Genomic DNA, 25,837 nt, shown 5'->3' with positions numbered 1-25,837 from the left:
CAAGAGCGTGGAATGTACCCCGAAAGCCATATTTTGTGGTATAGATGTAAAGTGCTTCAATGGCTACTGAGTGTAGGTGTTGTGTCATAGTGTATGTAATTTTGTGTTCATCAGGAGCTGAAGCCTTACATGTGACCATAGTGGCCTTCAGCACCTGAATTGAAAAAGGAGAATTGTAGGAAGTGTGCGAATTGTTGCTTCCTCGAAGGGACTTCTTTTCTGCAGTTGTTTTGTGTTGCAAGAACGTTTTGTGTAATGTGCTTAACTGGACACGTGTTGGAAGTGTTGTGCAAGTATGTTAGCCTGCTCTTCGAATGTGTCCCCTGCTGTACAAACCAGGAGCAGGCTGTGTGTCTGTTGTCCTTTGAGCTTACGGATATGTGTCCAGACTTTGTGCGTGTCAGTGTATGATTTATTGTATGTCAATAAGGTGTGCCAACTCTCTCATTGTGCCTCACGGCGCACACGTTTTTCAAGCGCCTTGACCCGTTTAGACAAAAGTAGGTTACCCGACGTGACGTACGACGAAGGATACCCCACGCCTCGTTCTGAGCCTCTCGCGCCCGCCTACACTCCGTATTTCAAAGCGGCCTCCTCTGGTGGCGCGGGGCACATAGGCGTGGGGAATGAACTTTTCGGCGGTCTCGAGGATGTGCGCTGTCAGCAGTTGGGAAGCTTCTTCAATGCGTAGGTGTCTTATGGTTCTGGAGTTTAGTTTGGATGTGTCTGTAAATGTATTCCAGTTACCTCTTGCTTCATTGAACCTGTTTCGTCAGGGTGGACTGCGTGGGCCTTTACCTATATCTGCTAGTGAGGTGGGGAAGTGGTCACTGCCATATGGGTCAGTGCCCACTCCCCACTCAAGACATGGAAAGAGAATTGCCGAACCAATAGCCAAGTCAAGATATGGGTGTGTGTTGTGTCCTATATTAACGTATCTGTGCCTATTTTTGTTGAAGAAGCATGCGCCTGAAGATGTAAGGAATTTTTCGATTAGGCGACCTCGGCATCCGTGCGAGAAGAGCCCAAAGCGAATTGTGTGAATTAAAGTCGCCTGTGAGGATGTATGGTTCGGGCAACTGGTCAGCCAGGGGCTGGAAGTAAGAGCTCGAGGCTGCAAGACCAGAAGGAAAGTACATGGAGCCTACCGTTATCAACCTACTAAATATCATTGTGCTAGTTGCTACAACCTCAAGGACAGTGTTCAAAATGACAGGATTGATTTGATTGATTGAAGGGTTTAACGCGCCGACGCAGCGCAGGCGATGAGGCGCGCCGTAGTGGAGGGCTCCGGATTAATTTTGACCACCTGGGGATCTTTAACGTGCGCCGCAATCTCGTACACACGGGCGTTTTTGCTTTTTGCCTCCATCAGAAAAGCGGCCGCCGCGGCCGGGAATCGAACCCGCGACCTCGTGCTCAGCAGCGCAACGCCTTAGCCACTGAGCCACCGCGGTGGGTTCAAAATGACAGGGTGGAATGCTAAGGATTTCCGGGAGATTATTGCCATACCGTCCGCACGGTGTGTCCAGCCATCCCTGTCCCCACTGTGTGCCATGTAACTATTCAAGAAAATTGTGTGATTGGAACTGAGATGTATTTGGTGAGCACACATTACACTTGGCTCATTAGCATGCAGTATTTCGTATACATTGTCAAGATTTTTAAGAATGCCTTTGCAGTTCTTTTGAATTATGTTTTTTCTTCCTGTTATGAAGTGTTCGGAGCTATGGGAGTTTGCTATTTCTGTTTCGCCTTTCAGGGCTTGGACTTTCGTAGGGGCTCTTTCGCACTTTCTATAGGTTTGGATGTAGGGACCCATTCCTTCCACTGCGACAAAGACAAGAACGGTCCCATTTCCATCTCATCTTCGTATGTCCAAGGTGTGCCGGATAGACCGGGCCCCTAGACTAGGCACCCATTCTGCTGCAGAAGAACGGAAAGTTGGGCTAGTTGGTATGTGTTCATCTTGGTGGAATACAAAGTCGCTCAAAAAACAAGGACGAAGGAAGACGTAGACAGCACGACAGACAGAAGCGCCGTGCTGTCTACATCTTCCTTCGTCCTTGTTTTTTTGAGCGCTTTTGTTTTCCACCAAAATGAACCCATTCAGCTGCCCTTTGTTTTTTGAGCCACTACCGCTGAAGGTATCGGGTGCGCCACACATGGCAGGGGTGGTGCAGCCGGGCTGGCAGCCGATGTTTGACTGCCCGTGTCCATCTCCGCATGCTCCAGTGGAATCAGGGAGGGTGAAGAAGTATGGGCCGGAGTGGCATCGGTCCCAAGGTTGGCTGTTTCTACCACAGCTGCTGCTGGCTCAGCAAGCACTGTGGTGACGGGTTTGGTTGCCTGAGGCAACCCAGGGAGGTAGGCGGGGGCGGGACCAAGTCCCACTCTCGGTACTAGGTCTGAACGCACACGCCGTTCCGCCGCCCAGATAGCTGCGCTGGCGTATTTCCCAAGAGGGCCAAAACAGACGACTGGGCGAGTTGGTACATTGTCTTGCTTGGTAACAGCGCAAATAAAACAGGACACAAAAGGAAGAAGGAACGGACACAGCGCTGACTTACAACTTGTAAGTCAGCTGTAAGTCAGTTGTAAGTCAGCTGTAAGTCAGTTGTAAGTCAGCGCTGTGTCCGTTCCTTCTTCCTTTTGTGTCCTGTTTTATTGGCGCTGTTACCAAGCAAGCTTCCCAAGAGGGAAATAGGCAAACCTGGTTGCGCCTCTGGGAAAGAGGTGTTTTCAGTGAATTTTACATTGAATGATTCCTTGTCTTGCTGAAACTTCTCGAATTTTCTGGAGTGGGCCGCATGTGGGCCCCTGCCGTTTGCAAAAGTGAGGTTGTCAGAATTGCAATTGTTGGTGGGGTGGTACTGTGCGGCGGTCTTCACACAAGTTGTTTTCGCGCGGCAAGAGATTGTAGTGTGCCCGAAGCGCTGGCACTTGAAGCAGCGCCGAGGGTTCGGTATGTACAGGTGAATGGAGCATCGGATGTAGCCTGCATTTATGGATTGTGGATGTGCTGATCGGTCAAAAGGCAGGATAATGTGTTTGGTGGACTTGTCTTATCGTCCTTGCGCATTGTGATGCGACGCACGGCTGTGACGCCATGGCCATTTAACACTTCAAGAAGGTCGTAATCTGTTTCTGTAAGAAGATCTGTCTCTGAAATCACAACCTGGGAGCCGTTCAGGCTCCAGTGGGGCGTGACCCTTATGTCCACATCAAGGATGGGATTTTGCGCAAGAAGTGTGCGGGATGATTGTTCAGTATTGGGTTCGACAAGGATTTTTCCCGTCCTGAGATTTTAGCTTGATACTTTTCTCCTAGGTTGCTTTGCAGAAATTTAGAGAACAGGATTACCGACGGTGAAGCGACAGGTCTTGTTTGGTCAGCTGCCTCGATCACAAGAAAACGAGAATAGTTGTTCACGGTAGTTTAAAAGGCAGTTGTTTAAAGAGGTGGAAACAAAACTTCGGTGCGACCCCTTTTCAGGACCGGTCACGGTGGGGGGGGGGGTATAAAATTCCATATAGTGAATTTTATAAGCAGGGAACGGGGGTACTTTCTTCACTCGGGTTATCCTGATACCGAGAGAGGTCCCGGAGCTCCCTGCCTCGTAGACAGACAGGGAGCTTATCCGCCAGAGCTTGGCCTGGGCTCCGACGGCCACCGTTTGTGGTATCGGCCCTTCACCTTACAACTCCTAGCCACGGTAGATTACAGCATAAGTACGGGGCTCGGTGTCCGCGGTGTCGCCAATACCGTCACCAAGATTACTCAAGGTGCACCGTGCGGGGATGGTTGTTGTTTGAAGAAAAAAAGAAACAGTTCACCGCAATCAAATCCTTTATAGTATCTGAAATAAACTGCTTCCTAAAAGCCGATTTTTGTTTTTTGTTAGTTTTGATAAACGTAAAACTGATGTCTCAAATATGTAGGTCACCTTTATGAAACGCACCAAGAAGCATTTTCGCTGAAATCTTTCTGAAGAGTGGGATTTCACGAAGAACGTCTTTCATTTCGCACGTTGGGACAAGTTTCGTTATATACGGGCCATGGCGTAAATCGTCCGTCTGAACGAATCTTGTTGTATTTTCGGTCACATTCTTCAGTTTCATTCGGGTGTTTGGGGCCCCCTCGATATCTTTTGTGCATCTGAGTATACATTATTGCTGCAGAAAGAAATTGAATTCAGAAAACAGGTCAGAGACGCAATAGCACCAAAAGAGAAAACTGGAATAAGAGGCGGGTGTATTTAAAATGTTTCTCAGTGAAAAAAATATTTATTGTGCAAAATGTACGTAATTTATTAGGTAAACCGTAAAAATCAGTATAAGATTGCAATTGCAAGACATCCTTTCTAATGAGCAAAACTCGCAAAAAATGACTACTCTGCATTTACGGACAAAACAGACAAAAGTGGGCATTTAGATGCGAAGTGGCCGCTTAGGCGTGCACAGTTCACAAACAGGAGAACCAAGTAAACGTTATATTACTTGGGCTCTCATTTGTGTATATACAAAAACTGGTAAATGTTTTGAACAAAATGTCTTATGTGAAACGACCCTGAACCTGCGGGCTTCATTAAAAGGGCATGCAACTTTACCATCTTGCATTTGTTGTGTGTTGGGATTCTGTTCCCTCCGATTGCTTCCGAGCGCGCACTGGGGGGAAACCAAGGTAACCACAGCGTGACGCTTTATTGAAGTGTCCTAAATAGAAGGCCGCACTAAAAACGCAAGAGCAGGTCCTGCAAACGTCATTGCAAACAACAGTGCTGTCTATTCTTGTAAAACTGTACAGTTATCTTAGGTGCTGCATTCCAGTGAATGGTCTGGTGTTGTCTTTATTTATTAAATCCGTTCTTCTTTCTGGGTATAACAAACGTCTCCCAATAAGTCCCGCAAATATCCCCGTCTGAATACAAATTTTACTCGAGAGGATTCTCTGCTAGAGCTGGCCAAATATAGCCTGATAGTCTGAGAAAGCTCCGTAAGGAAATTACGAACATTGATTTCACTACATCTGGCGTCGTATCTTGAGCACAATAGGAAGGAATTATCCTGATCGTATGGCTTGTCTCCACACGGCCGTCTTTTATTGATAATGATATTGGTCTTTTGGAAGTAGCAGAACCCCCTAAAATTGCACACTTGCCTACATACGGCGCTCTGTCTTTATAAAATAGCCACGTACGATAACTGGATACATAGTGGCGTCCCTAAAAGCCCTGAAGAAGCGCGAGTGCGCTTCCGAAGGTACAGATACATTCAACGTTTTCTACCTGGAAGAGCTTTCTTTTGGTGGGCCACCAATCGCGCAGCATTGAAGAAACCCTTTTTTGGGTTGGTGCACCACACAACAAAGTTTTGTTAGTTAGTCACTTTATATCTTATGTGGCCGGCAAAATAAGGCATAAAGAAAGGTCGAGGCCTCCCAATACGCTGATGACATTTACACCTGCGCATCAGGACTTTTACGTCATATGCTTCGGGTACGCCTTTTGCATTCCTGCGTCAACATGACCTCGAACTGGAACAAGATTTGTCTGAGACGGTGGCATATGATCGCTAAACAATGCCGTAATTAGGCATCCATCATAACACCAATCCCCCTCTTGCGTCACCACCGCTTCATATGATTAATATTGTTCGGCAACTATAAGCGACTACACAAAGGTCATCGCTAAAAAAGTGTTGCATTGCAACACTTTTGTGTTGCATTGTGTTGCATTGCAACACTTCATTGCAACAATGAAGCATTGCAAGCTTGTGGCCACATTAACGTGGAGCGTTTAAATTTGCTTTATACTACGGTGTTACAACGTGCTATTTGTCATGGTTCTACGCTACAGCCAGCTCATTTTTTTAACATGTGAAAACCTTACCTATGCTGAATGAAGGCGATACAAGCCCGAGGTCCCCGGAAATCTCTCAGTTTACCTCTTTTCACCTCCAGAGTGGCAACCAATTATAAGGGAGCATCTTATCGCTATCTTATTAGCAGCGGTCGGAGTCCGTGCACATGTAAAACAAGTCCCTGGGCTGTCTCATTACGACCTTACGTCCATGCCATAAACAATACCACCGGCATCCTTTTCTAAAGTTGTCGCCCATCACTGCGAACGCCTCCACTAAAGATACAAAAAGCTGCATGAACGTCTTCACTTTTTGAGTATCTCGTGCAGCAATAAATGCACGCGACCATCCCGCTGATATTTAAGAAAGAGGATACGCCGCCACAACGTCTCCGACAGGTCTGTCGGTAATTTTTACATGATATCCACAAAGACGGGTTCACGTCTACGATGATGGCTCGGCAACGCCTGCGAGTTCTGGGGGAGTCGTAATTGCACCGGCTCCTTCAGTTGACATTCGCTTGAAGCTGCCCATTTTTATCATGTCAACCGCCACTGAACTCGAAGCTTTTCTTCCGGTTCATCGCAAAAAATTCAGTGAAAAATTCTCTGTCCACTGCGAATCTGTGTCAGCTCTGCAGTGCCTGCCATCTGCTTTTTGCCACCACCCAAACGAAGGAATTGCGGGCGATATTGCTCAGAAATTCAAGCCTCTTACAAGGCAAGAGCATGATACCATTTTCAATGGCTAACATGCCAGTAGGATATTTTTAGAATAAAGATTTAGGTAAAGCAACTCTATACGCCCAAGATATTGCCCAATCAGGACCTAATCTCCAAAGTAACAGTCTTGACAACGACGCAGTAGCACCACGAGAGAGCATGTGTTATAGTGTTTGGGCAGTTGGTTTGGAAGCGGGAAAAGAAAAAAAGCACAGAAGTGCCTGCGCAGAGGACCAGTTGAAGAATCCTCCAAATGAGGGGCGTGTCATTCATCACCTTAGGTGCACCACCCCTAAAATGAAAATGGCCATCGATTTCAATTGTGCTGGTGGCAAACATACAATCACGGTATCCTATAAACTTTCAACCAGACTCACTGCAAATTCAAAGATTTCAACTGCATCAAAAACGCCTTTCGCAGTCCCACAACCACTGTCAAAATTAGTTAGCGTGTGTCACCGACAATTATTACTCCCACAAAAAGAGCGCGAAAGGGCTCTTCAATTTCTGCTCTCCTTTTTCGCACTGTACAATCACACTTCCCCAAAAACATAATACAACACCAATTGTCAAGCATGCATTTTATGCCGACCCCTAAGTAGTCTGAAGACTGAAAGTTTCGTGCAGGGAGCAGCAACACGTCCTACAACCACCGTTGTGTTTGAAAAAACCTTGTATCTTCAATCCAGCGCACAATTATTTCAATCTTCAAATTCACCACTTGTCCTCAGGGCAAGAACACGATTGCGGGCAACCTCTCTGACTCTTGCACTACGACCTCAGGTTCTTAGAAAGCTTATTCCCAAAGTGCCACCAATTAAACTGTCTGACGTTCCTTTCATCCATGCTTTATCGGATTCGGCCCTGCTTCCGCTTCTTCGTGAAGCGGTGATGCACCTCACGCTCCTCACTAGTTGAATCCAAGGCCAAGAATGGAGGTTAATCGACAGTAACACATAACGATGTGTGCAAGCCCGTCTACCCAGGCGAATAACATACGCAGCTCTCTTCAGTGAACTAAAACATCAAGAGATCCGCTGGTGGGACGTACTCACACAGAAAACATACTAAACAGCATTCGGCCTCCCCGCTTACACCTTCAAAAAGTACTCTGGTTTGCGATAAAGAATACTGTTCGAGAACAAATTATAGTACAGAGAAACTCAACTCCATCACCTAATGCTCACTCCTAAAGAGTAGGGTGCTTGAAGTCATTAGAGGACCAAGCCCAACAAGCAATGACCTATCTCTAACAATCGCGATGGTCATTCGCAAAGAGCTCTAGGATTCCCCTTCCCCAAGCACACACATCATGACTTTCAATAAAGGTGCCGAGGGTGACAAGTACGTGTCATGAAGAATTCGCAAGAAAAAAAACAAACGCCGGATAAAGAAGACGACGGAAAGAAACTACGAAGCAAATGACACGCACGAGGTGCTCCGCGAAGTTGATTGACACCAGCTACGGGGTCGCGCGCTCGCGACCAGGGCTTGAGATCGCGCCGGACACCTGCCAATCGGAAGCGGCCAGCGACAGCGGCCAGCGGGAAGAGGCGAGCCAAGGAAAAACACCGAGAGAGAACAGAGACTGTGAAGTGTGGAGCGGGACCCGGATACGCGTCGGTCGGGTGACCGGACCCGTGCCGTTCCCCAAAAGGTCATCTACAGGCTCAACCTCCAAGGCATCTCGTCTGCAAAGAAGTCGTCCCGCCGGGCATCGGTGAACGACAGTGGCGCTTCCAGAGAGCTGCATTTCCACGACGGTTACGGAAGCTCGGAGTGCACTGTACAACCGCGCCGGCGACACACTATCTGGGAATTTCAAGGCTACTTCGACCCGTCTCGGTAACCACCACAATCTGCGTACTATCCCTTCGTTCTCCGATTGGGACATTACCGCAGGTTTGACTCATTGCCGTATTTTATACCACGTGTTCGCAGCCCCTATTGTTTAATTTGTCGGTGGTCATTGTGTACATTTTGTTTGGGTTTTGGGTTATATAATCTTAGTCTCGTTTCCATAATTTGTTCTTCGAGTTATTATTGTCACCCGAACCTGACAATAATTGGCGTCCGTGACAGGACGAGACTACTTTGTTCTGCGTACCCCTAAAAACCCGGCATGGACACAGAGGAATTAATTGAACTGAGGAAGCGCTTAGGACCAAGCGGTTACGATCTTGAATAGTGGGTGTTTGAGGACAGATACTGGCGAGAAGACAAAGTGTTAGAGCTAGAATCACTGAAAAAGATTGCCGAAATGAAAAAAGCGCGACCTGCAGCAGAGAAGGAACGTGACGCACATGTGCGAGCGCGTCAAAAAATTGAAAGAGACGCTTTGCAGCTGCGGCCCCGGCTCGCTGAACTTCGCCTACTTCAATCAGAGGGCCATGGAGAAACCCCAAGTGGAACGGAGATGGAGGCATCTCCTTTCATTGTCCGTGGGTTCTTTGAACCTCCTGGTTCGGATGATCGTGCAGTGGCTGTGTGTGACATCCTGCTGGAGAACCGCAGCTCAGTACAAAAAAGTGTCCACATCCGGGACAGTGGGGTCCTACAACCCCATACGTTCACCCAGAGTGCCCAGAAAGGGTCGAATAGTAAGCAGCAGCCGCTTAACCTAAGTTGCCATTTCAATGCTCCATAGGGGCGACATCCAGAGATAAAGAAAAAAAATATGCAGGTCAGCAAGGGGAAATATAAAGCCCAACAGCTTACGAAACGAGGTTATCGCTTGGCAGGGAAGCGTCTGTGAATCTTTCTCCGAGAACTACCATGAGTTCCCTTCCGCGGTGATACCTTGTGCTAGCAGATTTATTCGGAGCCGTGCCAATCACATATATAGAAATGGCAACAGATGGCACCGCAGTCATTGCTTGAAAAGGCACACATTTACTGCTGGATTGCCTTTTCGGATTATTTCTGCTCTGCGAATACCGCTTGTTTATCGTGTTTAAACATAGCGTAATGAAGTTGGTGCTTTGAGTGATTATGTCCTGTGAGAAGGTTTCTGTGGGCTCGTGCTTTGCCATAGGGACGTTTCAAGTGCATTTATAAGTATTGGAATCTGTTACTATTCACCCCAAGGAGCGTGTGCATGGTGTAAATGACCGTGCAAGGACATTTTCAACTAAAAAATGCCTAAATTTGTGGACGTGTCATGCGAAGAATTCGCAAAGACCAAAAAAACACCGGTGAAAGAAGACGACCAAAAGAAACTACGAAGCACACGACATGCGCGAGATACTCCGCCAAGTTGATTGATACCAGCTACGGCGCCGAGCGCTCGCGGTCACGGCACGAGCTCGCGCCGGCCACCAGCAAATCGGAAGCGGCCAGCGTCAGTGGCCGGCGGGAAGAGGCGAGCCAGAGAACACCGAGAGAGAACAGACTGTGATGTGTGGAGCGTGACCGGGACGCGCGGCGGTCGGGCGACCGGAGCAGTGCCGTGCCCCAAGAGGTCCACCACTGGAGCAACCTCCAAGGCATCTCCTCTGCAAAGATGTCGCCTCCCAGGCATCGTAAACGACAGTGGTGCTTCCAGAATGCTGTATTTTCATGATGGTGACGGGATCACGGAGCACGCTATACTACCGCGTTTACGACACTCTACCTGATCATTTCAAAGCTACTTCGACCGGTGTCGGTAACCACCACAATCTGCATCGTATTCCTTCTTTCCCCGATAGGGACATTTCCGAGTGTTTGAACTGGTTGCCGTTTTTTCATCCCGCATTTTCGCAGCCCCTATTGTTTAGATTGTCTCTGGTCATTGTGTACATTTTCTTTGGGGTTCGGGTTAAATAAACTTAGTCTTGTTTCCAAAATTATTCTTCGAGTCATTATTGTCCCCCGAACCTAACATACGCAAGCCGAAAAGAAAGAATCTAGACTAATATGATACCCGACACACGGACATAACTCCGAATCCATTGGCACCCGGCCCCACCCCGGTCACGTGCGACTCCAAAGGAGAAAATACATCTGCAGCAATGTATTTCAACGTTTCAACATGCTCAGCAGAAGCCCGAGGTATAGCCCATGTAACAACCACTCACCACAATCCCCACTATTTAACCATCATTTCCGGCAGTTACGAAGCCTGCCGGTTGTACATAGCTAGCGTAGTGCTACCCCAGTTTATGCAAATCCTACAGCAATTCCTAGATGACAGAGGAGTTGCCACTATTGATAGTCGTGGCCACTCAGGTCTTGTTGGGAACTAAGCAGCTCACGCCGCCACCCGAGAACTCCCCTTCCTGGAATTCCTCTAAGAGGCGCGGACCATGCACCTACCCACATGGAACCCATCGAGAACAGCAACAGCTCACGTTTTCGCTAATTGCACCAACACGAGAAGAAAAGATCCTTCCAGACACTGCAGGTTGTTCCGTTACAATGCATATATCAACCTCAGACTACCCAGCAAAACCCTTTCCAACCACATTATCACACATATTCTCTTCCATATACCCCTACCACGTCCTGCACTGCGACATTGCTCCCACATCTTATCAGCTCATCAATTTCGGCGCAAACAACCCTCACCTCATTTCAAATTCTTCCCCCAAGCATTGGACTCTCCTCTGACCAGCTCGGCACTGGACCGACACAAAGCCCTCGTGCAACTAGCCCTGGTTTCAGCTGTCTCGCAACATCCTGGATGTAAGCTGCCGACGACACCTCACTGACATTCTTTAAAAAAATCCTCGTGTATTCTCATTCTTCTGCTCTTAAGAACCCCTCCAAGTTGTTGTCAAGATCATTAAATATTGAGCCTCAATGGTAAGAAAACCCACAGTTCAAATACTGCTAACCACAAGTAATACGCCAAGAGAAGTAACCCAGCAAAAGTTGTTCTTAATATTATTGGTGCTCCCGCCCTCAATGGCTCGGAATATGAGTATTTTTTCTTTCACGGAAAGATTGGTCAAATTTCTAAGTAAACCGAAAACGCGAGTTACCAAATACTGCCCACAGTGCAGCTAACTAGGTCGTGCCAGGAACATACCACTTTTGTGAAGGTTGCGAGTTGCTGTGCTTATCTTTAGTACTTTCACTATTTGCGGCCGTAAAAATCCATGACGTGCAATTCCTTCGAAAACAACTAGACAGTGGACGTGCAGATATTTCCTGCTCCATTAAAAAGTCAAATGAAATTTGAGAGAAGGACCTTTTTGCTTTCGTTCTTTTTGGCCAGCGCTTGGTCTACGTAAACAGGAACGTTTATGTGAAGAGCTAAACTATTCCGAAGCCTGGCGGTAAGGCTTCTTTGCCTTCGCAACAACTTATGGCTATTCTCTGCGGATCTTATCGGGCGCATTTAAAGAATCCAATGTTTTTGTTTTACATGATCCGGCCTCATAAAGTGGAGTGAACGCAAGCCCTAGAGAGGTTTGCGTCCGCGGGAGAGTCCCTTGTGAATTCGGGCTCTTCTTTGGTTTCGACAAGGCAAAACGTCTTCTTTCTGCCGGATTTTCTGCTGACGAAATTTTATGTGTTTAGGCCGAGTCAGAAGCATCGGTTTTTGGGCATCACTTCAACGTACTGATTTTTCTACCACTTAGGAACGAGACTAGTCTAGCTGGTCGCTGGCTACACCCTCAGCTCCAGAACTTTCCACTGCAACATGCCGCAGCACCCTGTGATGGTTAACTAGTAGCTCCCAGATAACATGATGCACAAGATGCAAAAACCTATCATAGATTGTCAGCCGGAAAATCCCCCCTCTGTTTCGGTACAGGGGCGCCGGTGAGTCTTCGGTGCATTCTGCGACATTGAAAATTGATTACATCCAAGCATTGGTTCTGTGTGGAGATGCCTCGCGAGCTCCTAACTGCTGCAACAATTCATCTCCCACGGCAGTAAGTTCAATCAGCTGCCTTTCTTGTTCTTCCTTCTGTACAATCCTTTTACCTGGTTACTGTTCATCAAGTTTGAGCGCTTGCTTTCCACCCATGCGCACACATTGTGCATCTATAAAGGTTACTTTCCGACCAGCAGCCATAAGCTAGTGAGGCACCGTGATACCGTCCATCTCAGCCGATCTTGTGTGCTGGCACCATTCCTTCTAGAAGTCTTGTGGAGGGGTCTTGCCATACACTTCAGTTGAATTGATATCAGATTACAGTTGCTGAACCATGGGACTTGCGTACGGTATAGGCAAAGAGAGCTTGGTAACGGAAGGTTAAAAAAACTACGGATCAACATTTATGAACAGGTGCAAAGGCAATTTTAGACGCGGTCGACAGGAAAAAACAGACAACCGTAACCACTACAGATAGAAAAAACTCACGAATAAGATCCTATACGTTACATTTCTACCATCAACGACAGTTACAAAGCTAGACAAGAAAAGGATCGAACCAACACTTCATGTGGCATTGTAGAGCTTGACGTCAGGCATGCGCGACGTATCGGATATTGAAGCGAAGCGATCCGGTTGCCGCGGTATTATTGACAGGTGGCTGAAGGACAGTGTTCCGGGTCTTGATTCGTGGGTGTGATGGCATTGTAGCACCACTGCCTTGACTGGGAAGTCTCAGCCTACACTGAAGGTGTACGATACACACCAGGGCTGTCATGATTAATCGGATGAGTGTGTGACCCGCCCGACGACGTAGCCAGCCCCCCAGGAAGGACGTCAGGGCTACCTGGCGCCGCAAAGATCGGGCGCCCAGAGAAAGGGCAGGAACTGGTTCCGACTGTTGGCTTGGCCGCCACTGTGTCGGCAGACCTGCATGGTCGCAGACCTGCGTGTCGGCTGCATGGTCGCTGTTCTCAGGTGAATTGTACCATTCCTAGAGCGCACCACAAACTCCCGCTGGCGTTTTCATTCCCATCCGTACGTTCTGACATCTCCTTGCTCCACTTCCACACACACCTTGCATACTCTTTTCTTGGGGCTCATAGCCGTGTGCGAACGATTGTCCTTGTTCTGTCTGTTATTTTTGTCTGGCACTTTGCCTGCCATCTTTTCTGGGTACCATTACAAAATAGCAAACACCACTCGCCTGTGTCGCGTGTATCATGAATGAAACGACTGAATGCCTTTTGCGCCGTCATAAGCCGTATTAAACGCAGAGGCACACTTGCCATTTGCGGAGCAGAAGCTAGACAGCGAGTCTTTTATTTCTCACAGTATTTTATCTCACATTTGATGCTCAACACCGACCTAAAAAGCCACAAAAGCTTTCTTTACTTCTGTGTTAAATGTCACAAGCTTGTTGAACGATTGCAGGGACGCCTTTTACCACTTTTAATTTGCTCTTTTGTACTGTTTACCTGTTATGATTTGGACATTCTTGTTGTAAGGCACATGTTTTAAGTTGTATTGCTGTTTCGATGCTCCTGAAGTTTCACTCCCTATCTTTGTATTTCCTTTTATTTAACTTCGTATTTTGTTACCCACTTGCCATGCATAAGGTAACTGCAAGTCTTTTCTATGGTTAACATCCTTGCCATTCTGTAGCAATTATCTCTATTCCTATCCTCCAGAAACGGGGTTTTCACATCCTAACATGTCTCACCTTATCAAAAGTCTAGTGTGTTGACAGCCAGGATGGCTTCGGAGGGTCTTTGACGCATTTGTCCTTTGCCGTGTTTCTCTAAAACGTCCGGTACACAAGTTGATGGTAATATAAATGCAATTTTCATTGAATATTTGCTCACATGCGGCCTTTTAAGATATTGAGACGACGTGTGCCTTAGACAAGCCTGCTGTGAAAAATAACGTACTGCGGCCATTATGAAACCACAGGACCAAGCCTAGCGGCTGGGCGCTGGTTAAAAAAATATCATCCAGCCTAGAGTTATAAGTGTTTGATCTCGCAAGAAGCCCCTTGATTCTCGTAATTGTCATTTACACCTTGTCGTAAATTTGTCTCAGTTGGCGCAAGTACAACGAAGAAGAACTGACTGTGATTCCAGGAGGCCTTGCAGGTGTCTTGCACCTTGATGTGGTAACCTCTGCAGTCTTCTTTATGAGTCACAATGGCATCCTGATAACACTCCTCCGTATCGTGCAGTCCCGATGCTCTCAGCCGTTCTTTGGTCGTTTTTGTTGTGAACACGGCCGATTATTCCGCCGAGAATCGCTGCCACGATCCTTAAAACCGACCACACTTTAAAAAGTACAGTTCTGGACGTTGTCACTTTCGTCTAGGTAATTCATGAGCGGTTCACGAGGACCGTGTTTGAGGCCACCGTAATTGCAGGTGGTAACGTAGTCACTAACATTCCGAAAACTTTGGCCTGGTATTGTGAAGCATATAATTTCTGTATGTGGCCTAAAAATAGGTCAATAAACTCGCAATGACGTCATGAATGGTATTGCGCCTTTACTCATTAGGTACCACGTGACCATATCCCCACGACGCGTTACAATTTATGCAGGTTTAAAAAATGGCGCCAACACTACGGCGCAATGCTTTTTTTATAGGTTAAAGTACCCCTTACAGCCACCAGGGGGCGGAAGTTGTCCATAATTAGTTGGTAGCTGCTAAAAAGAGGCGCGAAACAGTGCTTCTGCGTTTTAGTGTGTCGACATGCAACGCTCCTGAGGATAAGCAGATTTTTTTGTAATATTCTTTCTTGCAATAGCGTGATGTACATGTTCATGTAGAGCACTTGCTAAATGCAATCTCCGGTGACAATTCGAGAGAGATTGATAGACGGGTTGTTAGTGAAAAAGCGTGTTATATTACGTGTTGCCATATGGTCACGCTGGTATTTTAGGCTCCGTATTTTGCCTAATTTTCTTACTTGAACTTACGCTCCTTGTAGGGTAATTCCGCTCCACTCGTACGTCAATCTCTTCTCTGCCTAGGTTGACTTTAGAAGAAATAGCCAGAAGTGACATTTCGGGCATAAAAGCAAAGAAGCATACGGGAAAAACCTGACAACATTAAACCGAATAGTGCTTGGAAAGTGTAATGATGTGATATAGTATGATTTCGTGCATATTTTCACTGATAGACGAAAAAACTGCGCGAGCTCTTATTCCATTGCACTTCACTCAAGGCCGCTTTCATCTCCTCCCCAAAATTCACAAAATGAACAATTCGGGCAGGGCCATATTCTCTGGCATGGGAACCGTGACCGTTAGCATTTCTAGCTCTGCCGACAACATTATATGCGAAATACCGCCCACATTCAATTCGTACATAAAGGATACTACTCATTTTCTAAATGAAATAAAAGAACTCACGATACCGGATAGCTCTTTCCTTGTAAGTAGCCTCTTTGTATACAAACATACCTTACGCCGGTGGAATCAAATCTGTCATAAGCGCCTACGAGAATTCAGAAGGGGAGAAACCTGTTGACAGCAACACTTTGACCAATCTATTACTCTAATACTTGAAATAAACAATTTTCAATTGAATACCCAGCCCTACGTCCAAGTAAATGGTATATCTATGAGACAAAAAAAGGCCCAAAATATGCCAACATATTCATGGGATCCCTTGAGACACAGTTCCTAAAGAACGTCTGTTTTAAACCACTTTTTTACCAGCGGTACATCGACGACATATTCCTTGTTTGGGCTAACGGGGAGAAAACCCTGAATAAATTCATAGCTGACTTTACCAATGGACATAGTGATATCTTATTCTCACATGGGTATTCAACATCTGCAATAAATTTTCTTGACGTGCAGACAAAAGCTAATGGACACAGACAGGCTACGTCGGTGTACAGAAAACTCTCCCACCGGCACTAATACTTCAACTTTTACAGCAGCCATGGGAGACACTGCAAAACGGTAATTCCATAAACCCAAGCCCTACGCTTCCGCCGAATTCGCTCTCACCAAAATGACTTAGCTTCAAATTGTGATCAGCTTATCAATGACCTCGCACAACAAAAATACCCACTACCACTCATTGAAGATTGAACCAGGAAGGCATCAGAACAGCAGCGTTCTAGACTTATAAATGCAATAACACCTCCACTTCGATGCCTCAAACCAATCTGATTTTGATATATTCTACATCTGGCCCAAACGTCAATAAAATTATAAGAAGGCACCATAACATCTTGCTCCAAATTGAAAGAAAGAAGCACGTCATCCCAGCACCACCACGCGTGGTGTACAGCCGAGTAAGAAACATCAGAGACATTTTAACATGATCTCGATCAAAAGAAACTAGTTTCACAGGTTCCACACCATGTGGGAAACCCCGGGGCAAATTGTGTCTGATGATGACACCAACAACAAGCGCTGAGAGCATGGAATCTGACTTTTTCATGCAGAACAGTGGCAACTTTATTTGTGAGACTGCAAATATAGTTGTCCTCCTCGATTGTGGTGCTTCTGGTGCACAATATACTGGGCAGACGGAAAATTCTTCTAAAACTCGCATCAATAATGACAAATCGACGCAAAAACAGAACCTTATCTGCCCCTTTCAAAACACATCAACTCTTTAAAACACCTGTTCGACCAATTTACGGCCACGGTGCTCCAAACAGAATTTAAAACCCATTTCGACAGGCAAGCCTGCGAATGATATCTGATCCACAAATACAACACTCTCACAAGGGGTATCAATAAGCCTCCGGGAAGGCTGTCGTGCCTTCAAGCCTGGACCTTGTAGCGGCAACTTATCGCATCTCACCAATTCTCAAGCGCTGGATGGTTCATCGTTATCAACTGGTCACTTTTCAGTATGCTTTAAAATAAGCACGAAATCTTACTGTATCACATCATCACACTTTCCAAGTACTATTTGGTTTAGTTTTGTCAATAACTTATTTTGTGGTATGCTTCATTGCTTTTATGCCCGAAATATCACTTTGTAAGCTTTTTTTGTTCATGGATATGCTTCCCCATGTCCTGAGATTTTTACGCGCGTATTCTATGTTTGTTCTTTCTTTCGTCAGTTTGTTTAAAGAATGCGTGTGCGAATTCATACTACCATTCATGACTAGCTACGAAGTGTCAATTGTTTCCTAGATCACTGGAAATTTGTTCCTGTACGTGCGCCACATTTTTGTTTTTCTTTTTCCATAATGTGCAAACCCTTGATACTTGCACGAATATGAAATGTAAGCTACAAATTTCTTATATCTATCCATTTCATGTCATGATCCAGGGCTCGTTCAACTGTTTTTTTCGGAGTGCTGTTTCTTTGTTTATTTCCTGCGTTGTATGTCATTTCTCAAGGCACTCGTACAACCTGTGCACTTCCCTTCTTGAGTGGCTGCCGCACCCCTCCCTCGGCATCGGCGCCCATCGAGGGGTCGTCACTGTCCACTTTGTGCCTGGAACGCGGGGTGTGGACAAGCCTATTGTGGCTATCATCTGATCTCTTCGAAAAGCGGCGGCATTTTGCTTTGAGGACGCTGCCCCTCGCTAATCTGCACTCCTGGGATCTTAAACTTTAACGACGCCTTCTGCCTGAGACATAGCTGGCGTTTCGCATTCTCCATTGTCTGTAGGACTAATTGTCGATTCTACGCTTCCGTCTTTTGTGGGAGGTTGTTTTCGCTCCTTTGGATTGAGATTCCCAGCACCCCTTCCTTATTTGTTTTCTTTTCTTAACATTGCTGTGCGTGGGTGGGCGGTGGCTGAAGGAAATACACTTCCTGATTGCCTCGCTTTTGCTTTTCGCCGCGTTGTTTATTGACACGGATTACCGGCGCCCCCAATCCTCTACTACGTTTGTTCACTTTCCAGTTGTTTGTTGCTGTACTTTCTCTTTGTACCTTTTTGAAATCATGTGTCCACGTGTTATATAGCCTGCATTTGACTGTTGTACTTCGGCTGGACCGCAGCAGAAACGTTGTAATAAATGTTATGTTTTCCTGGTGATTTTTTATATATATATATATATATATATATATATATATATATATATATATATATATATATACATATATATATATAGTATAAGTAAACAGTCGGATACACAACAAGAACAATAACAAACAAGGTTTACTTACGTAGCGGCAACGGGACTTGCCTTCATCAGGTTACAGCTACATGATTGTACTTATGTGTATATATATATATATATATATATATATATATATATATATATATATATATAAACGTATACCGGCAGCGGCCACAACGCCCCGAGGGAACGCTCGCGGCGATAGTACCAAGCTCCCCGTCCAGCGTCGCACCGACAGCTAGCCACGCCCAACCTCCGCATCTTCAGCGACCGCCGATGCCACGGAAACCGACAGCAGCGTGTCCGCCGGACCTTCCGGGGTCCAAAATCCAGCCGCCCGTGCCTCATGCCTATACAACCTTCGAAAGAATTAGCATAGCAACATCTCACTACACAGAAAAAAAACAGATAACGCGGCCTCCTTCCCCGTTTCAAGACAGTTTTTATAGTTAAGAATAATCACTGAAAGAACATACGTCCGGAATTGCGAGTTTCCGTTCTTGCACAGTATTTGACCACCGCGGTGGCTTCCATGTGTCTAAGGATCGGAATAAAACCTGCTACTACCGAACTTTCCCGGTCCAACATAAAAACAATTAACTGGAATAATTCTCAATCACAACGAAACTACAGCTCATTCCCCCCGAAAGAAAGAGGAACTACTCAGTCAGGAAGTAAGCAAAAGAGAGTTGAACCTTTTAACCAACTACGAATCCAACAAGGCATCCGCCATATCACGAACAAAAGCCCGTAAATTTTACCAAGATGACATTTCTAACACTGGTCACACGCGTAAGAATCTAACAAGCTCCAGCACTAGTAACGTCTCCCACTCTGACAATACAACCGATAATGTCCCTACGACTGTAATTAATGCTTCGACTACTGCACCCCAACAACTTCAGTTAAACACCAGTATTAATATTTTCTCTCGTGTGCCGTCACAAAAGAAAGTCTCAACGGGAATGTAATGAACCATTGAAGTATAACCATCTCCCCAGTACAAATGAACGTAGTGTCAAAAGGCCTAATCTTTGGCCTGGCCACTGCTGGTTTTGATGAATTTCAACTTTTTGAGGACTTAGATAACTTCGGCAGAAACATGAGGCTGCGAGAATACTTCTACAATCACACTGTGACCGAAGAAGCACGCAGCCCCCTACCTAGCTATAATCACTGAACGCCTCTCACACAGCGTGATAGTTGCCTCGACATGTACATCAAAGCTGTCCAACGCAATGTGCGAAAAGCATACCAAACACAAATTTCTTCCCGCCATAACATGACTAACAACGAAAAAAAAGCCCTAGAGGAACTCGCAAGGTGTCCCGACATAATTATTAAACCTGCCGATAGGGGAGGCGCCATCGTAATCCTTGACAAAGCCGACTATGTTAACGAGGCCAATAAGCAACTATCGGTATAAACGTTCTACACAGCAGTACCCAATGACCCCACTCAAGACTAAACAAATCGTCAAAGATAAACTAGTTGAGCTTGTTAAAAATAAAACAATAAATGAACCCACGGCTCGTTCCTTGATCCCTTTGAGCCCAGTAGCCGCTAAATTCTATCTTCAGCCTAAAATTCACAAGGTGAACAATCCAGAGCGGCCCATTGTTTGTGGAATTGGCACTGTTACCGAAGACCTCTCGCGCTATGTCGGTAACCTCATTTGCGACATTCCGCCCAGTTTTGTCTCCTTCATTACGGATACCAATTTTTTTCTCTCAGACATCTCAAAAATTGAAATTCCTGATAACTCCCTGCTAGTCACCCTCGATATTGCATCCCTGTATACTAACTTCCCCCAAGAAGATGGCATCACCGCTGTATCGCTTGCTTATGAGTAGTCATCATGTGACAAACCTATGGATTCTTCCACCCGCCAAACCTTTCTTAGTCCTATTTTCGAACTTAACAATTTTGAGTTTGACAGAGTTCATTACGTGCAAGTCAGCGGAACGTCAATGGGAACTCGAATCGAACCCTAATACGCCAATATCTTTATGGCTCACCTCAAATAAAACTTATTTGGCACTCAAAACATAGAGCCGCTCTACTATAAAAGGTATATTGACGACATGTTCATGATCAGGCAGCGCGGTGACGCGGAGCTCCTCACCTTGATTGAGGCATTTACCCTTGCCCATCCTACTATTTGGCATGCTCAATCCTATTCGGAACACAGTGTAAACTTTCTGGACGTCACCTTTACTACTTGTCAAGTTCGGCTTTAAACTAAACTGTATAGAAAACGTACCGACACGCGGCAGTATTTGCACTTCCAAAGTAGCCATATCAGACACTGTAAGACAGCAATACCGTACAGCCAAGCCCACCGTTTTCGGAGAATTTGCATGAACCAAGCTGACTTTGACTGAAACTGTCGAGAACACAAGACCGGCCTCTTGAATAAAAAATACCCGGAACAAGTTATCGACGACGCTATTATGCGAGCCAACCAATTAGACCGTAACGAAATCTGTAAGAAAAAAAGTCCCGAACGTTAGCCTGCTAACAAACTTTGTTCTAACCCAGTCATCTCCGCTCCAAGAGTGTCGACCGTACTAAGAAAACATCACAACATTCTAATTCAAACTGAACGCTTAAAAAGCATATTCCCCGAACCACCAAGCGTTGTCTACCGGCGTAATAGGAATTTCGGCGACTTTCTTACTAACACTCGTATCATCCAACCGGAAACTACTGGTTGCATGCCCTGTAATAAACCTCGATGCAAATTATGCCCACATATGACCACCACATAGCGTGCCACCAGCACGGCTTCAGACTAATACGTAAATATAAATGGTAACTTGAACTGTGACTCTGCTAAGGAGGAGGAGGAACAACTTTATTGAGCATGTAGCGCTTAAGCGCTAGATGGGGTGGTTTCCTCTTCTCGGGTACCATATGTTTGCAATGCCTCCTGGCCCCTGGTGATCAGTGTTTGCTGGTCTTCCAAGGCTGGGCTGGACGGCAAGATCTCCCATCGCTCGAAAAGGGCATTATTGGGTAGAGGGAGGAGCGGGGGGAACGTTTTCGAGAAATTGCACTCTCCTATGATATGTCGGAGTGTGCCAGGTTGTTTGCACAGTTGCATTCCTTTTTATGTCTCTCTGGATACATTTTGTTCTGGAGGTATGAATGCGGGAAGCATCCGGCTTGGATCTGTCTATAAATGGCTTGCTGGGTTCTACTGGAGGAGCGGTGTGGTTCGGGGAAGCGTTTTCTGCCGTCCCTGTAATGATTGATTGATTGTATGGTTTAACGCACCGATGCAACGCAGGCGATGAGGCGCGCCGTAGTAGAGGGCTCCGGATTAATTTTGACCACCTGGGGATCTTTAACGTGCGCCGAAATCTCGTACACACGGGCGTTTTTGCTTTTCGCCTCCACCAGAAAAGCGGCCGCCGCGGCCGGGAATCGATCCCGCGACCTCGTGCTCAGCAGCGCAACGCCTTAACCACTGAGCCACCGCGGCGGGTTCCCTGTAATGAGTTAGGATATCTTTGCAGTTCGTGATGGGTTGTTGCTCTGGCCCCTCAGCCCGAAGATTTATTTCTCAGGCCTGTTGGTGGGCAAATTCATTGCCCTCCACCGCTGACTGTGCCGGTACCCATACTAGCTCTGTCTTATGGTTTGGAGGCGTTTTCTTTTTGAGGATTCTCAGCGCCGCTAGGGACACCCATCCTTTCCTCAAGTTTATGTAAGCCTTCTGGGAGTCCGTGATTATTTTCTTTGTGCCAAGTTGCGTTAGGGCAATGGCTATCGCTGTTTCTTCGGCCTCCTCGGGGGAGGGTGATTTAGAGTGCACTGCTTGAAGGCAGAAATATATAGGCCTAACTGAAACGCCCTTCCGAATACGGTTCAATTCTCCCCGCTCTCATGCGAAAAGGTGCCCTTATTTGCCCCTGTCAAGACATGTGAACGGTTCCGGTCATGCATTTGAACATTTTAAAGCAAATTTTCAGAATTCGCTTTCAAAACCCACCAAGACCGCGAGGTACGGGAATCTTATCTGATTTATAAGTTCGGGATAGCGACGCTTGGTGATAATGAAAGTTACGGAAAAAAAAGTGCTTATCCCTCGAATAAAATTAGCGACTTCATATTTTTTATCACATTCTTCATTTACCCTACCCTTGAGTTTCCCATCAGAATTCGCAGAAACTCCCCAAATACAGCAGCTTTATTAGCCTAATGCGACTTAACAATGCGATTTGTCGTTAGGAAGGAGGCCGCATTCCCCCCACCACTTAGAAATGTTTAACCCTTTGTTATCTATGGACCCTACCTATTTCCTGTTCAGTTTCTAGCTCTTATGCAATGCTCTTTTGTGTACTGTGTCTATTCTGTCCATCCGCAGGGGGCACACCCAAACCACATTCTTCGTTCATGCCTGTATGGATCCCTCCGAACCAGTGTCCCCAACCACTGAATACCTTATTTTATACTTTTCCCTTTATTTTGAAACCGCGATTGTCTAGTCTTCCGCACTTGCAGCCCATCCCAGGTACGTTGCCCCGTCCGGGAGCAAAGTTGACCGCGGCCTTGTGAATAACACCCCTACCACTGTCTCTCCCTCTCTCCTTCCTCCCGTTTTGTTGTTGTTGTTGTAACACAGGCTTAGCCCGACTGCACGCATCCTCTCCGTTTTCGAAACATCTTCTGACCCTTCTCACAGTTTTCTGCAAATCTATATGAGAAATGTGTTCCAAATGGCTGTGACAGCAAAATCAAGTAACTGTACTCTGATTAAGGCGAGTCCTCTTGCCGCTACGTAAGTAAACATTCCTTGTTATTGTTCTTGCTGTGTATCCGACATTTTACTTATGCTATTTCTGCGCGATTTGTGAGTTTTACCTTTCTCTAGATTGCTATATATATATATATATATATATATATATATATATATATATATAGCAAAATCTAGCGAATCGGTGAGGCATTCGAGATCTAATCGAAAGGCGTGGGTTCGGTCCCCACTCTGGGCGCGTGTTTTTCTTTCTTTCTCACGTAATTAATAATAATAAATAATAAAGTAACGTCACTAACGGTAAAAAATATTCTAACCATTCCCCTATGCCTTCTTTCGCGTTGTAGACTGCCGGCATTTCTTCCTGTATATATATATATATATATATATATATATATATAGATATATATATATATATATATATATATATATATATATATATATATATATATATATATATATATATATATATATATATATATATATATATATATATATATATATATATATATATATATATATATACCATTCCCTTATATAAACCATTCCACTATGCCTTCTTTGGCGTTGTAGACTGCCGGCATTTCTTTCTGTATTTTCCTAACGAGCCCCTCATTTCCAAGCCCTATTATCTTGCGAAAGCTTAGCGAGGGCCTCGGTTCTGGCAGCCTTGATACCAAGGTAGCATAAGAGGGTTTCCCGCCAGTTAGCCGCTTATGACAGGCTGTAGACCTTCGCGTCACGCCCCGGGGGTTAAAAAGAAGGTCCCCTTCTCCCCGTGTAGTCTGAGTGGCGCTGGCTACCACCCTCAAGCGTCAGATACAGTTGTAGTAAATATAAATACCCCAGAAAGCGAAGGAGAACACAGTCGCCCAGATAGCCGAATTGGTAAGGCATTCGCGATATAATCGAAAGGCGTGGTTTCGGTCCCCACTCTGGGCGCGTGTTTTTCTTTCTTTCTTACGTTACTAATAATAAAATAAAAATAATGTAACGTCATTAACGGTAACAAATCGCCTAACCATTCCCCTATGCCTTCTTTGGCGTTGTGAACTGCCGGCATTTCTTTCTGTATTTTCCTAACGAGCCCCTCATTTCCAAGCCTATTATCTTGCGAAAGCTTAGCGAGGGCCTCGGTTCTGGCAGCCTTGATGCCAAGGTAGCATAAGAGGGTTTCCGGCCAGTTAGCCGCTTATGACAGGCTGTAGACCTCCGCCTCACGCCCCGGGGGTTAAAAAGAAGGTCCCCTTCTCCCCGTGTAGTCTGAGTGGCGCTGGATACCACCCTGAAGCGTCAGATACAGTTGTAGTAAATATAAATACCCCAGAAAGCGAAGGAGAACACAGTCGCCCAGATAGCCGAATTGGTAAGGCATTCGAGATCTAATCGAAAGGCGTGGGTTCGGTCCCCACTCTGGGCGCGTGTTTTTCTTTCTTTCTTACGTAACTAATAATAAAATAAAAATAATGTAACGTCATTAACGGTAACAAATCGCCTAACCATTCCCCTATGCCTTCTTTGGCGTTGTACACGGCCGGCATTTCTTTCTGTATATATATATATATATATATATATATATATATTGATTGATTGATTGTAGGGTTTAACGCGCCGACGCAACGCAGGCGATGAGGCGCGCCGTAGTGGAGGGCTCCGGATTAATTTTGACCACCTGGGGATCTTTATCGTGCGCCGAAATCTCGTACACACGGGCGTTTTTGCTTTTCGCCTCCATCAGAAAAGCGGCCGCCGCGGCCGGGAATCGAACCCGCGACCTCGTGCTCAGCAGCGCAACGCCTTAGCCACTGAGCCACCGCGGCGGGTCTATATATATATATATATATATATATATATATATATATATATATATATATATATATATATATATATATATATATATATATATTCGTTTATATACAGTAGAATCTCAATAAACAGAAATCGCTTAAACGGAACAGTAGCCTGTAAGTTGGTTGGTTTTGTATTCCGATAACGTAAAAAAACTATCGGTACTCGGAACTAAAATTTCCGCACCACCGTGAACGGAACAAGAAATGGAACTTCTTGTCAAACCCATCGGGATGAGAATCAGCTTTTAAAGTTCCGGCTGTTTCCTTTTTGTTTTTTCTTCTTACTACATCTTTTTTTGACCTCATTGGCCTTATAAGCCTCGTCTCATTAGTGGTCTGCCGTGTTAGCGCAACGAATGCAACATCGCAGTTCTCGTTAAAGTCGTTTAGTCTCAATTCAAGGCGCTGAGGTTATAGGGCTCAGCTTCTTATGCCTTGTTTGTGCTATCGTGGTGCTATTCACCCTTCATTACCACGTTGCCGTATTCTACATTCGGTGGCTCGTAATACTCGCGAAGTTGACGCCTGTAACCTCCGTGAAGACGCAGTTTCAAGGACTCAAACAAAGATAATTGATGCATTTTGTAGTGCACAGCGCATAATTGTTGCCAAATCAACTTTGTGAGTGCTGTGCCTAAACCTTTTTTTAATTTTCTTGCTTTCTAAAAACCTATCAGCTACATTCACCTCCTAGTGCTTAAAGTTCCATGAAATGGTATGAAAAGTGCGTACGCACACA

The 25,837-nt window shown here is 45.6% G+C and overlaps 1 protein-coding gene across 1 annotated transcript in view; it reads right to left on the bottom strand.

Annotated features, from left to right (window-relative positions):
- Positions 1 to 3,841: 3,841 nt before the first annotated feature.
- The window catches only part of LOC144141916 (uncharacterized), a 153,802-nt gene continuing 131,806 nt past the window's right edge, over positions 3,842 to 25,837 (bottom strand). The window contains exon 7 of the mRNA XM_077673379.1: positions 3,842 to 4,175. Coding sequence (XP_077529505.1) covers positions 4,003 to 4,175 — 173 coding nt within the window. The 3' untranslated portion in view covers positions 3,842 to 4,002. The remainder of the gene's footprint in view (positions 4,176 to 25,837) is intronic.

Source organism: Haemaphysalis longicornis, unplaced genomic scaffold (genome assembly GCF_048455015.1).
Source record: "Haemaphysalis longicornis isolate Haplotype H1 unplaced genomic scaffold, Haemaphysalis longicornis Haplotype H1 scaffold_6, whole genome shotgun sequence".
Lineage (NCBI taxonomy): Eukaryota > Metazoa > Arthropoda > Arachnida > Ixodida > Ixodidae > Haemaphysalis > Haemaphysalis longicornis.
Note: the sequence above shows the minus strand (reverse complement) of the source record. Positions and strands in the feature narration are given on the sequence as shown.